This window comes from Chelonia mydas, chromosome 12, assembly GCF_015237465.2.
Source record: "Chelonia mydas isolate rCheMyd1 chromosome 12, rCheMyd1.pri.v2, whole genome shotgun sequence".
NCBI classification, from domain to species: domain Eukaryota; kingdom Metazoa; phylum Chordata; order Testudines; family Cheloniidae; genus Chelonia; species Chelonia mydas.
In genome coordinates, this window is record NC_051252.2 from 29965262 (window position 1) to 29981934 (window position 16673).

General features: G+C 41.7%; 1 protein-coding gene across 16 annotated transcripts in view; it reads left to right on the plus strand.

Moving 5' to 3' along the window:
- The window catches only part of WWOX (WW domain containing oxidoreductase), a 675021-nt gene that overhangs the window by 150946 nt on the left and 507402 nt on the right, over window positions 1-16673 (plus strand). For 15 of the 16 annotated variants that reach the window (XR_006285091.1, XR_005222210.2, XM_037877517.2 and 12 more), the window contains exon 6: window positions 4013-4101. Coding sequence is in view for 13 of the 16 variants with exons in the window: in XM_037877517.2 (XP_037733445.2) it covers window positions 4013-4101 (89 nt within the window). In the remaining 3 variants the exon portion in view is untranslated. Of the gene's footprint in view, window positions 1-4012; window positions 4102-16673 lie in introns of those variants that run through there. The other variant, XM_037877524.2, reaches the window with a different exon arrangement.

Consider the following 16673-nt stretch of genomic DNA (forward strand, 5'->3'; position numbering starts at 1 on the left):
AACATTTTTTTGTAAATGAACAAAGGCACTTTATGCAGGATAATTGAATGCAAACAAAGTGAGGAGAAAATTGTAAGGAGGGTATTGAAAGAAGGCTGATCTCTGGTGTCACAATCACACCAAGTAACCTATTTCATAGGGCAGCAGTGGTGAGGAGAAGCCAAAAGAAATTGGGAAAGGGAAGATGTCAGAGGAACATTATTTTAATCATAGTTTGTTTTGATTATACAGTACATTGATGAGAGCTGAGATTTTTTAATGTGAACACTATTGAGTAAGTGACTCTCAGGGATGTAATACTAAATTGTTTGAGCTTATTCCATTATCGGTCCGTTTGGTAATTCAGGAAGAAGTATTTTCCCCCTTAAACTAAAACCTCCAGACAAGGAAGGGTTTATTGTGCTTTTTAAAAAATGTGTCTCTTATCCTAAATGGGATGCTGCCACAGTTTACCCTCTCCTGTGGTGTATTCAATTTGATGCCCAGGGTCTTATGATCCTCTGTGCCAACTGCAGAATTACAGCAGGAATAGCAGCAGCCATCCTGGAAAAATGTAAGTGAATTTCTTTGTCTTGTGTAATTTTCACCTTTCATGTGCACTTGAACATGTTTTTTTCCATGGAGGACATTTTGGGGATCCCTCCTTGAATTACTCAAGAAATGTTTTCATTGATATTCTCTCTAACCTCGTGTCTGACAAACTTAAAAAAGCAGCAAAAGAAAAGATAAGTTTAACTTTTTGAAATACAGGGCTGTTGGTTATACTGACAGAGATGATGGTCCCAGTTCATTGGATGAACTGACAAAGCTCAAGAAATCCATACTTGTAGCTTGCATTTGCTATCCAAGTATAACAATTGGCTATTTATGTTATTTAATATGTTGTTCATGCTTTTTAAACTGCCCATTTTACACCTATAGTAAATCCATCCACAAATCTGGCCTAATACTCCAGTGAATTTCTACTTGTGAAAGTATATTGGAGGTACCACATGTTTTTCCTTTGGACTCACAATATTGGAGGCACTTCCTCTTCATTCTTGTAGTTAGTGGCAGAAACTTGAAATTTGACACCAAGAGCGAAAGTATTACCTGAGTAATAGTGTGGGGACTTGAATCACTGTCGCCAAGAGCATAGTAACTAACGGCTTGTGGTTTAGCCTGTTGAACTACTTGATGTTTTGACCCCCTATTGTCCTTGTGTTTGTAGCATTTTTGTTCTTTTCCCCTTGGAAAAGACTGCAGAATGTTTTAGAAATATAACAACAATAATTAAAAAAAACACTATTAAATAAACAGCTTAACACTGCAAAGCTGAAGAGGAGCTGCAGTTGAGGAATACTGCACCAGGCTAGCCAGAATTGTCTTGCTGGCCTCTCTGAACTTTGAGCAAAAGAAAGTATTTTCCTGTGGGACAAAATTAATTCCAGCTTTTTAGTGATGTGCAGCTTGTGGGGGTGGCAAGACTGTTTTGGAGAAAGTTGTTTTTAGCCCTTTCAAAGCACCATGACTTCATGTTTCCTTATGGGAATTAAGTCTGCTGAAATTTTAGTTATATTTATTTCGCTGTCAATTTAAGATCAGCTGGAGTAGAAAGAAAGGAGTATGAGTGACATTTCAGTTAATCCTCACCTGCAATATAATTGGATGTCAACAAAGTAGAAGAAAGAGGAAAAGAGAGAAGCATCACTGAGGTTATGAAGACATTGGAAGCAGCCAAATCTGCTTCTCCCAGAGCTGACTGGTCCCTCCACACCACCTATGCTTTGTTTCTCCAAATATGCCCACTTTATTATTTCTTGACTGCAGTAAAGCCCATCGCTCAGCAGGGCCACCTGCAGGGTTTACACTATCTTAAAATCCCAACCTCAAATACTTCAGTTTACTACACTCTACTGCCATGTTTGAGGCTTCTTCCTTCTCCGCCCCCTCCCTTCTTCAACTCATGCTAATGTCCAACCTGCACGTTACAATTATACTGATTTGTAGGAGAATGGTTGGGCATTAAGTGAAATGTCACACAAATTTCTTTCTTACTGATCCACCTAACCAAATGAGGGTGGTGGTGGTCGGGGAGAAGACATGGAAAAGTGTCACAGTTCTTTGAAAGCATGTTCAAACCTGGTTAGATAATCATATGGGGGGTGGAATCAGGAGCTGTGAGAGACAGCTGTGATCACTAGAAGTGAGAAGGGCACAGATGTGAGTGGTTATAATGCCCTCAGTGGTAATCTATAAAACTTGTTTGTCACAACTTTGGGTGGGAGTACTTGCAGAAAAATCATGGGCATCCAGGCCTATTATTCCAGACTCTAAGATAGGGCTTGGGGGGCGAGACTAAAGGCACAACAGTTTCTTTCCAGGGGATGGAACATTGCTGCATTTTGCAGGTACAATGCACCCTCACATGGTGAACAGGACTTCTTTCATAGGACAGGACTGTGGCTGGAAGGAGCTGCAATCTACTTGTGTCTGGACAATGGGATTCCCATAAGCCTTCAAGGTTTACAGTGAAAATAGACTGCAAGGACTCTAGACCACTGGGTAACTGTTTTAGCTCATTTGTTCTGAGGTATGGAGTCAAAACAGTTCAACAGAACTGTGGACAAAGGCCTTTAAATTGAACCTTATTGAGATCCATTCAATGGGTAATGCTGGAAAGTTCAGGCTAGCCTTTTGTGGTGTTGCCTCTGCCTCCACTGTTTGAAAAGTTGACTTTAGGAGTATGAGTAAGGCTACATTTTAGTCATGGATATTTTTAATAAAAGTCATGGATAGGTCATGGGCAGTAAACAAAAATTCATGGCCTGTGACCTATCCATGACTTTTACTAAAAATACCAGGGAATAAAACTTTTGGGGGGGGCTGCCCCGGTGCTCTGCAGGTGCTGGGGGAGGGTGGCCTGGCTGCTTGGGGGGGACCCCCCGCCGGTGCTTGGGCAGGTTGGGGGGCCCAGCAGGCTCCCTACCTGGCTCTGTGCCTCCCCCTCACCCAGCAGCAGTCGAGTTTGGGTGCAGGAGGGGGCAGGGGTTGGGGCACGGGACGGGTGAGGCGGGGTCTGAGCGGTGTTTACCTGGGGGAGCTCCTTGGAAGCGGCAACATCCCCCTCGGTCAGCTGCTAGGCGGAAGCAGGCACCACCTACAAGCACCACCACCGCAGTTCCCATTGGCCGCAGTTCCCGGCCAATAGGAGTTGCGAAGCCAGTGCCCTGGCCATGCCTCCGCCTAGTAGCTGACCGAGGGGGATGTCACCGGAGGTAAGCACCGCCCAGAGCCCGCTTCACCCTGTCCCGTCCCCCCGGCCCCTCCCACACCCAAACTCAGCTGGTGTGTGTGTGGGGGGGGGGGTGCGGTGCCCCGAGACTGCCCCAGCAGAAGACTCTGCCTGAATCCGTGACTTCCGTAACAAACATGCAGCCTTAAGTATGAGCAGTTTCCTCTAAAGATGCTGTGACCAACTAAACTTGTATAAAATTCTGTCCTTTCTTTATCTTTTATATCTACTGCTGTGGATATTATAGACAGCCTTAGGACTATTTTATCTTTAGAGGAGGTTGAATTAAAGTATGAATGTTTTAAAGTATTTTGTGTGATATGTAATGTGTGTTTTTTCTATAATGGTATATTAAATGTGTGCATCTCTTTTTAAACAATAATTATTGTTTACTTTTTATTTTTATTTCATGATTTGCATCCTCACAAATGTCAGCGAGGTGAGAGAAAGAAGAGATCGTGTTAACCTTAAAACTGTCTGCTGTCAGTTTATTGGGCTATATAAAATTGTATACCATGCAGTGTATGTGTTTAGCAGAACCGCAAACTTAGAATACTGCACTTGGCATTGAATGCTACACTCGTCCATTCATTTTCATGATTTATATTCACTGTGGGCTTCTAATGTTAAACAAGGGAATTCAGACATGTTCCATAACACATTTACTGTAACATGATACCGTGAACTAAACTTGCTGTTATTTATCTTTATTTTTTTTTTAATTTTCTCTCGTTGCAGCATAAAGCCAAGGTAGAAGCTATGACCTTAGACCTCGCTTCTCTTCACAGTGTGCAGCACTTCGCTGAAGCATTCAAATCCAAGAATGTGTAAGTAGTCAGACAGAGGATTATATATCATAACTTCTTGTTATTTTAATGTCTTTATCAGCTGAGCACAATTGGTAGAATTCATCACAGTTGGATTGACTTAGAAACTACAATAGGTGAATTCAGCTTTTTCACAGGAACTGAATTGTCTTTTTCCAATGTGCATATTTTTACATCAATTAAAGAATATTTATTTTTGCACAGAGAGAAAATTAATTACAGATCTCGGACAATTCAGTGTATAATTCCAACTTTAATGGGACACTGGTACCTCTGCGACTGTTGAATAAGGCCAAAGCTAAAATATATCCAAAACAGCTTAGGCAACTTTTGTCAGGTTTCCAGTGGTTTGGAAGACAGCCTGAGATCAGGAATGAGCACTCAGTCAGTGCTCTCCCTCTGTTTCTTTTTTAAAAATGTTTTAAAAAATAGTCCTACAGGCTAGGGGCCTTTATTTTCCAGACCTATCTGTGAAGTGGTTGGCTTTAAAAATTGAAATTAAGTAAGATGACAAGTTCACTTAACAATTGGATAACTTATATTGAAATAATCAGGCAAGATTCCAGATGGTTTTATTTAGATTGAACAGATCAATTAATCGCAAACTTTAAGGTATGATTTGGAATCACTAAGTACAAGGTGTTGAGGATAAATTCCACCCATTGTGCTTTAACCCACATTTTGGCCCACTCTGGTTGTTCTGACTATTCAAACGTAAAGTGATTTTTTCACCCTACAAAATAGTTCTGTAACATAACCCTCATCCTGTACTTTTCAAGAGAGTACACACTTTTAGACAGCTTTGGAGGGGAAAATATTGTAGTGGCAAAAATATCGTGTGGAAAGAATGGTAGGTTTGCTTTTGAGATATTGCCAAAGCTAAATCTCACATGGATAGACAGATGACATTTGAGTCCTTACAGGCCTTTCAGATTCAGAGAACTGTCAAAACTGAATTTCAATACCAGTTACTTGACTGCCAAAAATCCTGTGTAACTATTCTTATCATATCACATCTTCCTACATTAAAACTTTCTTGTGTGTAAAACATAATGACCAATGGTAGAAACATTGCCATATTTTAGTACCAACCACTCTCATACTGTGAGAAGAGATAAGCATTCTGATTTTGCTGCTGCTTGGTTCTTAACATGTTATTTGCTTTACCAAAGAAAAAAAGTATAGAAGGCCAGTTAAGGACCATAACGTTTTTTCCTGTGCAATTCTTAACTTGATGTGAATGCTGCAATTCCATGTCACTGTCACCCAGCCTGAACCATTGACTAGACATATACTGTATCTTTAAACCAGAAAGTGGAAGTATGCTCAATTCAAATTTTCCTGGAGGACGTAAAATCTGCAAAAGTCTCACCCATTGTCATCTAAAGCACGAGACAATGTGGAATCAATTTCTTAATGCAAATCATGTCCATTTTGTTTTTGTACAGTATATTAGAGGTAACAACTCATCCCCTTTGGCTTCATTTTGTCTTTCTATTATGGAAAGTTTTTCTTATTTTTTCACTTCTTTTTCATTGGCGTTTGGAAAGTGTCACTAGTACTGTCTTAGTGGTACTATACGATAGGTCAGTGTTTTTATCCACAGTTTTGCCTTCCATCCTGAACCCTTGCTCTGTGTGTGTGTGATCTCAAGTATTACATAAAAGCTTAAGGTTTGTGTCTGTCATAAGACTTGTGGGGGTTTCACCAAAATGAGCATTGAACAATATATTTGTTTAAATTGTGATGGTGGATAGAATTCAGATGCCGCACACAGCTGGGAGCAGTAGATCTTTTATCTGATACAGAGGAGCAGGTACCTCCTTACAATCATCTCCACTGGTAGGGAAATGGGCTAGAAGACCTTTCTAGCTCTGATTTCTGTGATTTAAACTGTATCTAGGTGTGCTCAGAAAAGTGATTATGTAGTAGTAGTGTCTTGTTACTGCATTGCCTGCTGTGTGTGTCTTGCAAAACATATCTTTACACTAATAAATGTTTTTATCTGTAGTTTATTATTATTACAGTAGTGTCCACGGCCCAAGTGTCCCCTTGTACTAGGTGCTGTACAAACAAACTTAGAGAATCCAGGATCTTACAATCTTATGGATAGATTGTGGTGCATTCTTCACGCTTTCTCAGGAGAGTAAGGGGCATCCAGAGCACAGGGAGCAGCTTCTCTAGGGCTCCTGTATCCTCCTCCCCCCACATGTAGGTGGGAAGGGGTGGAGCCTTGGCTGCTAGCACTCTCCCTCTTCCCATTGCAGCGTGCCACCCAGAATAGCTGTGCTTGTGCGTCAAGAGAGATATGCTGTGCCAAGTAGACAGCTTTTTACAATCTCCAAATGTCTGTTTCTCGAACCCCTGGCACCGTACCAATAAAATAGCAGCACAAGAGAAACACGAAAGTGTCTTCTGCTTCCTACATCGATGACAAAATTATCAGCTGAGTTCTGATTCCTGGGTCTAAGTGGTGGTGATATGTGGAGCACAAAAAGCACAGATTTTCAGATATCAAGTAGTGCTGCAGTGCTAGTAATTAAGGAGAAAGGGTAAACAAACCTAATTTGATATGTAAGCAATTCTATGATACAAATGGCAATCCCAAGATGCAATTTTTACAATCCCTTTTTTGATAATAACCCTGTGAGTGGAAAAACAATCATTCTCTCATCTCCCTTGCCTGTCGTCACCAGGCTACAGAGCAATAAGGAACTATTTGATCCTTTTAAAAATGTAATTTTTATTGCAATGCATTTTTCTAAAGAAGCCACTGGTGCTTAACCTCTTAGACTTCTGGAGCTGAAGACAGGTCTCTCAGGCTCTCTCAGTAATCTCCTCCGTCCATTATAGCCTCAGTGGGAAGCGCCCAGGCTCTTCATCAGCTAACATTTTCAGGGGCTGCTCCCCTGTTGACTGGAACTGAATAAAACAGAATGTTGGCTTGGATGCTCAAGCCCTCCTACCTCCCAGGTGCAGATTCTGACTCTAGGGAATGACATCAGATATCAGGCTGGAGGGAAGGACATCAGGAGATGCACTGAGTATGCTCAAGGTCCCCTCCATTATTCTAGATGAGGTGCAGGTTTTTCCTTGTCTAATAGTAAATCAGGGAAGAACCTTAAAGAGGTCATGTGATCCAAAGTCCTCTCCCTGGGTAAGAGATCTAAAACTGATCCATTCTGGTATAAAGGCATTTCTGAACTAGAAATACCCAAAACATCAAAGGATGACGCAGCCTTGCAGGGGATTTCTGAAGCCAATCAGACAATTTTTAGGTAGCAAATCCTGGTGATTGATCAATCATCTTAAAAAAAAAAAAAAAAAAAAAAAAAAAAAGAGGGGGAGAGAGGGAGATATTTGCCTCCTTTAGAATATAAGAGTCTGAGTATTTCTGGTAGCAACTTGAAGAATGAAAAAATTTCATTGTCACGGGGTGACTGGTGCCTTTATTGGGGAGCCAGGTTCAGTGCACCTGTGACTCATCAGCTGACTCCCAACTGGGCTTTAGAGAAAGCACCTGGACCACATAAAGGAGAGCTACCTGAGAGCAGACTGGAAGAGCTGCTGAGGTAAATACTTGGTGGGGCGTATGGGGGTTAAAGCAATGCTTGCTCCTCCTGAGGGTAGAGGGACCACCAGGTGCCAGTAGTGGGAGAGAAGGGGAGCAATCTGCCACTGTCACTCCAAATGGGAAATTTACCCATGGGGAAGAGGAAGGGTCCTTGTTGCAGTATGCCTAGGGTCCCAGATTGCCTTATTTTGGCCTGGTCACATGAGTGCTGGACAAGCACCCATAGGTAGAGAGGCTGTAAGAATTAAAGAAATGCTTAGAAAAATTACACCATCTGAACATGGGTTGTGGCTAAAGGTTCCACAGAAGCAAATTCTTCACAAAAATTCTTCACAAAAAGCCAGTTCAGGAATATTATAGTGTTGTTGGTTCATTTCAAAGTCCAGTCTCAGTCATAGCTTGGTTGCATCTCTGAATCTTAGCATGGATTGTGGCATGTGCAACCCCTCCACCACCGTGGCTGCACTTTCACTTTTCCTGTTGAAATGATCTCTAAATAAGTGTTACCAGTTGGATGAGGGCAAAAGAACATTTGTAACCGCTGTCCTGCTACAATCGGAACGATTAAACAGTCAGCAACTACCAAATCTTACCACAGACATATCTTATTTTAAAAATAGGAAAATAACTGTGTGTCTGCATGAAAAGTGCTGGGTAAGTGTAAGGTGCTACTTTCAGCTCCGATACTACTAAATGGTAATAGCTGGCAAGTGCTGCCTTTTTAAAATGGTGATAAATGTATATAAAATTGAAATACCTGTGACAAAGTTCCTCCTCTACCTTGGTGGGTCTTGTGCTTATTGGTGGATTTTCTCACCTTGGAGCTTCACAGCAGCCTTCAGTTTGGCTGTTTTCATGAACCCACAGTCCAGGTCAACTCCTCCTGCGTCTGACCAGGAGTTAGGAGGTTTGGGGGGAACCCGGGCCCGCCCTCTACTATTAATCCCTTTGGCACATGTAGAAATACTTTCTGTGAATTAGAACTAGTAACTAGTTGAACTATTCAATTTGTCTTTTGAGCTTAGAATACTTTTGGCATTCTTTCAGTGCCACTCAGACATAAAGCAATGTTCCAGCTAATACTGTAGATTTAAGAGACATCTAAAAAGGATCCAAGTTCACTTAAATATGCAAGCAAGTGCATAACTGAAAAGTTACTATTGCAGACAGCAGATATCTTACATTTAAATAAGATCTAAGGTTGACTCCATTTGAAATGTACGTAGTAAAATTAGGGTGAAACTTTTATGTGTGGTGGTATTGTACTTCACTAAACCTGGGGATTGTCTGCCTGCATAAATGTTTTCTCTTTTCTAAGCTCTGCTACACTGTTACTCTGTCTTGGTTGAAAGTGTCAGACTATGTGGATTCACCAGCTAATAATCAGTATTTTTTAAATTAAAAACCTAAACTTGACTCCATCTCAGTGGAAGCAGAGATCACTTGCTCACCATATCACTTCAGTTTCATTTGGTGTATCAGATATAGCTATGAGTCTTGTGAACACCAGAGATTTCCTTGTTTAGGTATATTCAGATTCTTTAAAAAGTAAGTGTGACAGGTTGGATCACAGAAACCCACTTGGGACTGCCACCTGGTGTGCCAAGACTACTTCTGCCCCTGCTTTCCTGTCCTGTCAGCTTAGGACTTCAGTGCCCTGCCTGGTTTGAGCCAGATCCACTAGCCTGCTGCAAACCACGTCCCCCAACAGCTGTAGGCTCAATTGAAAGCAGCGTACAGAAGTGTTCCTGTCTTTAACACTCAGATGCCCAACTCCCAGTGGGGTCCAAACCCCAAATAAATCCGTTTTACCCTGTATAAGGCTTATACAGGGTGAACTCATAAATTGTTCGCCCTCTATCACACTGATAGACAGGTATGCACAGCTGTTCCCCCCCCCCCCAGGTATTAATACATACTCTGGGTTAATTAATAAGTAAAAGTGATTTTATTAAATACAGAAAGTAGGATTAAAGTGGTTCCAAGTAGTAACAGACAAAACAAAGTGAATTACCAAGCAAAATAGAATAGAATACACAAGTCTATGTCTAATCAAACTGAATACAGATAAAACCTCACCAGTTCCAGTAAGCTTTCTTTTACAGATTAGTCTCCTTCTAGTCTGGGTCGAGCAATCACTCACACCCCCTGTAGTTACTGTCCTTTGTTCCAGTTTCTTTCAGGTATCTTTGGGGGTGGAGAGGCTCTCTCTTTAGCCAGCTGAAGAAAAAATGGAGGGGTCTCCCAGGGTTTTAAATAGACTTTCTCTTGTGGGCGGAGAACCCCTTCTCTCCTATGCAAAGTCCAGCTACAAAATGGAGTTTTGGAGTCACCTGGGCAAGTCACATGTCCATGCATGACTGAGTTCCTTACCTGTAAAGCCACATTCCCGGGAAAGCTCAGATTGGCGTCTCCAAGTTCATTGTTGGCTTAAGGGCTTCTTGATTGGGCACTTACTGGGGATAGTCTTTTCTCAGGAAACTGACCAACTGCTTCACTAAAACCTACTTAGAATCAGACAGGTATACAGCCAATATTCATAACTTCGAATACAAAAATGATACATGCATACAAATAGGATTAATAGATTCAGTAAATCATAACCTCAATAGAGAGATGTTACATGGCATTTGTAACATAAAAATATTCCAGTTATGTCATATATATATACTCTCATAAGCATATTTCCATAAAGCCTTATGGGGGCACCATCACAGTAAGAATCCAGGTAAAAATTAATTTGAGTGGACACTTCACTGATAGTTTTTTTGTTTTTGGGGGTGAAGTTATAAAGTTTCCCTCATTTTGCTTTGTGTGTGTATGTGTGTGCACACGTGCACTAGAATTGCTCATTTAAAATCAGGATTCAAACTTGGAAGATGCTGATGTGACACTTTCACCGTTGTTTTTCTAAAATGTGTTGGCTTGCCACTTGTCTTTGGAGGGTGACCCTGACTCTTCATCAAACTACATAGAAAGATTTTTGCTCCTCCTTTTGGCATCTGAGGCTGTAGGGGCTGTTTTTACCATTCAAGGTACCCAAGTACTGACTTTGGGCATTTTGGCTCAATCTGCGTCTAACTTCTTGGTTTTGAAAATAAAGAGAATGAAAAAAGAGACCACTTTCTTTTGAACTCATTTGTGCTTCCTCTTTAGTACATCCAAGATCAATGCTGCTCTTGGTGCCAGAAGGATATTTGAAACTATCTTTGGTGACATCTCTGGCCAAAGCTCAGCAAAAGGGGTAATACTGACAGACTTCAAAGTAAGTGCACCCACCTTCACCTAGTGCAGGAGTTTTTTAGGTGGTGGTCATGCTTAGAGGGTCAGAGAATAGAGCAAAGCATCAGAGGCCCTCCGAGGAAGTCCTGTGTGCAGCTTTACCACAGAACTGGGCCCTAATTTATTATATAAATTTGAACTAAAAAAAAAATCCATCAATCAATGATATTGTTAGCGATCTATGTTTATGAAATACAAGTGTACAGATTAAATAATAAAATTCCTGTTAAATTCTCTAATGAAAAGTGCAACACAAATACTTAGTAGAAACCACACCCAAAAAGAAACAGCAAGCAATAATAACCCCTCAGTTCTCCCTGATCGTTAAATCAAAAGCCTGGGTAAATAGATGGGTCTTCCAGCATGCTCAAAAGCTCAAGCTTTTTTTGGAGAAGTGAGGAGAGAAAGTTCCATAGTTGCCTCCAGATCCCACATTTCTACATCTTTGGGCTGTTAACTTGAGCATTTTGCATGACAACATCTCTTGGGGAGGAACACAGCTATAGACTGTATAGCTATAGCCCCAAGTAGAGCATACTTCACTAATCCAGTTTGGAGGTGATAAAGGTAGTGGATAACTGATGAGGTCAGGTGGCAAAAGAAAAGGTTACAGTCTCTGTTCTGGCATTTTCATTGGACAAATGACCAGGGAAGAGTATAGAAATATTGCTCGGGCATGCAGGAGTGAAATCAGGAAGGCCAAATCACACCTGGAGTTGCAGCTAGCAAGAGATGTTAAGAGTAACAAGAAGGGTTTCTTCAGGAATGTTAGCAACAAGAAGAAAGTGAAGGAAAGCGTGGGCCCCTTACTGAATGAGGGAGGCAACCTAGTGACAGAGGATGTGGAAAAAGCTAATGTACTCAATGCTTTTTTTGCCTCTGTCCTCACGAACAAGGTCAGCTCCAAGACTACTGCACTGGGCAGCACAGCATGGGGAGGAGGTGACCAGCCCTCTGTGGAGAAAGAAGTAGTTCGGGACTATTTAGAAAAGCTGGACGGGCACAGGTCCATGGGGCCGGATTCACTGCATCCGAGAGTGTTAACGGAGTTGGCGGATGTGATCACAGAGCCATTGGCCATTATCTTTGAAAACTCATGGGGATCGGGGGAAGTCCCGGATGACTGGAAAAAGGCTAATGTAGTGCCCATCTTTAAAAACGGGAAGAAGGAGGATCCTGGGAACTACAGGCCAGTCAGCCTCACCTCAGTCCCTGGAAAAATCATGGAGCAGGTCCTCAAGGAATCAATTCTGAAGCACTTAGAGGAGAGGAAAGTGATCAGGAACAGTCAGCATGGATTCACCAAGGGCAAGTCAAGCCTGACTAATCTAATTGCCTTCTATGATGAGATAACTGGCTCTGTGGATGAGAGGAAAGCAGTGGACGTGTTATTCCTTGACTTTAGCAAAGCTTTTGACATGGTCTCCCACAGTATTCGTGCCAGCAAGTTAAAGAAGTATGGGCTGGATGAATGGACTATAAGGTGGATAGAAAGTTGGCTAGATTGTCAGGCTCAACGGGTAGTGATCAATGGCTCCATGTCTAGTTGGCAGCCGGTATCAAGTGGAGTGCCCCAAGGGTCGGTCCTTGGGCCGGTTTTTTTCAATATCTTCATAAATGATCTGGAGGATGGTGTGGATTGCACCCTCAGCAAGTTTGCAGATGACACTAAACTGGGAGGAGAGGTAGATACGCTGGAGGGTAGGGATAGGATACAGAGGGCCCTAGACAAATTAGAGGATTGGGCCAAAAGAAATCTGATGAGGTTCAACAAGGACAAGTGCAGAGTCCTGCACTTAGGATGGAAGAATCCCATGCACTGCTACAGACTAGGGACCGAATGGCTCGGCAGCAGTTCTGCAGAGAAGGACCTAGGGGTTCCAGTGGACGAGAAGCTGGATATGAGTCAACAGTGTGCCCTTGTTGCCAAGAAGGCCAATGGCATTTTGGGCTGTATAAGTAGGGGCATTGCTAGCAGATCGAGGGATGTGATCGTTCCCCTCTATTCAACATTGGTGAGGCCTCATCTGGAGTACTGTGTCCAGTTTTGGGCCCCACACTACAAGAAGGATGTAGAAAAATTGGAAAGAGTCCAGCGGAGGGCAACAAAAATGATTAGGGGACTGGCACACATGACTTATGAGGAGAGGCTGAGGGAACTGGGATTGTTTAGTCTGCGGAAGAGAAGAATGAGGGGGGATTTGATAGCTGCTTTCAACTACCTGAAAGGGGGTTCCAAAGAGGATGGATCTAGATTGTTCTCAGTGGTAGCTGATGACAGAACAAGGAGTAATGGTCTCAAGTTGCAGTGGGGGAGGTTTAGGTTGGATATTAGGAAAAACTTTTTCACTAGGAGGGTGGTAAAACATTGGAATGCGTTACCTAGGGAGGTGGTGGAATCTCCTTCCTTAGAAGTTTTTAAGGTCAGGCTTGACAAAGTCCTGGCTGGGATGATTTAGTTGGGGATTGGTCCTGCTTTGAGCAGGGGGTTGGACTAGATGACCTCCTGAGGTCCCTTCCAACCCTGATATTCTATGATTCTATGTTGGGTGGGGAAGAGAGAGAGAAAAAAATCTTTAAACTGAGCAAATTTTAATTTGGGAATCACTGAGATACTAAATATGGTACGTAATGATGGCATGATAAGAGAATCATTTTCTGAGTAGAAATACACTTTTAGAGGCAGAAACTATCTTCCTGAATAAAGAATCCAATCTATTTCCACAAGATTTAGCCAACCATGAGGGCCAAATTGGATATATAGGCATGTAAAATATTTATGATTTAATAAGCATGATTACAAATCTTTTGCTGCAAATGAAGTAGTAAGCATTTTGCAGTTTTATAGCTTAATGGGTAATGAGAGAATAAAAACAGTATGTGTGTATTTAATTGATATTTTAATTTTAACAAAACATCAATATCACAGAGGACAGCAGTAACTATTTAGTATGTAGTTTAAATATATTTAGTCTTTTGTGAAGAGCATCAGACAAGACAATCAAAACACACTGAGGCAGAATCATTGGGCAGAAAAGCATGGTTGCTTTTCTGGTGACGTGAGACGGGTCACTCTTTTGCCAAATGTCTTAATCCTAGAATCCAAAACCTTGTGTTTTACTCTGGCAAGGTTGTATTTCTTCATTAGCTCTTCCCAAGGTGCAGAAAATCCCAGAGGATGTCAAAGTACATCAGTTTTTATCATAACACGAAATCTTTCAGATCTGAATGGCAGCATGCTGCTGCTGGGGGTTTTCTGAACTCTATTACAGTTGCACATATCTCTAGGCAAAACAGAGGAAGGAGTTGTCATTGGCAAGTAAAATGTATGAAATGTCTTATTGTTCAAATGATCAACCATGGTCGTGAAAATATTTTCTAAGGACTTTGCTTTTTCCCGTGATAGGTGTCAACAAAAGTTACAAAAAAAGGCAGAGTACTTCTTTTATTATATACTTTTTCTGCTTTTAAGGGGTGCTTTGTGCGTATGGGTAAAAATCGTACCTCTTGAAATATATGCTGAAACAACAAATCATACCACAATTATTGTAGAAATTAATACTCATTGTGCACTTCCAGCAGCTTTATGCTTAATAGGTGCTGCCTGAAAATGTTTATAAAAAAAATAATTAGGGTTTGAAAAAAAAATGTGCTTGTCCAGTTGAAAGTGCAAAACTGTCCCAGGTGAGTGCCTATAACAACAGAGTAAAGTTTACCAGACTCTGGACACTTTCCTTGCTGCTGCCTGTAACCTGCTGGGCAGTAGAGAGAAAAGCTTCTCCTCCTCCATGCCTGAGGTTGCAGGGATGAAAGACAAAAAGGTAGCTTAGCAGTGTTGGAGAGATTCCTAACTGCAATAGGATTTGGGGGCAGGAAATAGAGAGAGGGCAAAGCTCCTTTTTCTTCCCAACAGTCAGAAAGGAGGGAAAACTGCAAAGTTATATAGGTGCTGAGCTCAGACCAATGTGAAAGTTGGAGGGCTCACATCAGCGTCCAAGGAGAGTGGTCAGGTGGGAAGTCTAGTCTTCCTTCCGCAACTCCAGTGCTCACATTTTCAACAGCTTGGAGAGTGAGAGACATACTGGCTGGCAGAGGCTTCCATTCAGAATAGTAACATGCATTTTGGGTTTCATAGCTGTGCCAGGACACAGGAACTGGACCTAAGATAACATTTTTTCAGGTCACAGTTTGGTTTGAAATGCTGCCCTATGGAGGCATATTAGGGTGGAGTGGAGAGCTGACATTTGTTCTAGTTTGTCCCAATACCCTAAGTGTGGTACTTGCTGTGTGAGAAAGTTGTAACTGATGCCAGGTTATAACCCTGTCCAGTGTGGTGGATAATGATGCCTGAACATGGGAAATGTCCCTCACATGACTCCACTAAAAGGAAGCCAGACACACTGGTATGCTTGGATGATAAAATCCTTTCTCGTGAAATGGTGCAAACTGATGAAATCTGAGGCATACCTCAAAGTCTGGAACATCAGTTTATCAGCCTCAGTGGTCTCGAGTACAGAGACTCTTGATCTGAATTTAATAATATGCCCTACTACAAGAAGTTGGTGAACAGAGGTGGAATCCTGGGCGCTGCTTTGGGTTTCTGCAGGAGTCTGGGGAATTAGGGTCTCTGGAGCCAATATGGGGTGACTAAGCTGCTTTAACTGAGTTCTTCCATAACTTCTTTAAGAAGTTCAGGAGGAGTGGTAGAGGAGGGAAGGTGCATGTTCAGGGACTGAATTGGTGAAAGGAGAAGGTATCCACAGTAGTGAGTCGAAACAAAAAAACTTGCCTTGCCTTGACCTTTATTTTTTTAAAGTTACTTTAAAAGTAAAAGTTACACTTTCAAATGACAAAATGTGTGTGGTGGGGGCAGGGGAATTCCTAAGCCGCAGTATTTCTAACATCACATAGCATGTTTACAGTGTGTAAAATAGCTGAGTATATGAGACATGGCATGTTGACAAATTAAACTCTATCCCAGTTCTCTTATTTCAAATCTAACCCCATCTTGTAGTTTAAGGTGAAATCCCACATTTAGATTATTTTTGTAGGAGTTCTGAGGGTGGGATAGGTATGAGAAAGGCCAATTGCAGGGTACACTGCATATGTTATATGAATTATTTCCTGGTTTTTTTTAAGGCAGAACCTGCCTTCCTTGTTCAGATGTTGACCTTTTAGTTTTTATATGTAGAAGAGCAAGCCCCCCATAAAGAGGAGAACTAGGCCTGCCTGCTGTTCTGTTGACATCTACACTCTTATATCACCATAGTATCTGAGCAGATACTAACTCTTTCCCAGATTTAAAAAAATAACGAGTAATATCAGTATTTTTCCCTTCCTTCACAGGAGGAAGGAGTATGTTACTTGATGAGATTTGCTGGCTTTTTATGTATGTCCATTGTTATGCGAGAGGAACGTACTGGCAGGAAAAAAAAAAGACAAAAGGATGAGTTTTACATTTAGTTGTGAATGCAGTCTTATATTGGTCACTCTTATTTCTTTTCTTTTCTTTTTCTTTTTAAGTTCTGGATTCACAGAAGTGCTGAATAATGTGGGGGAGAGGACTGAGCTGTACGGGCCTGTTCAGATGAAGTTTCTGGAGGCAGATGGACAATTGCCCATAATGGCCTTGGAGTTTGAGCTGAAGGAAGGAGCTAAACTATTTCAGTCCATTCCCATTCACCCTTGCAGCCTCTTGTAGGTGGGGAAGGAGTAT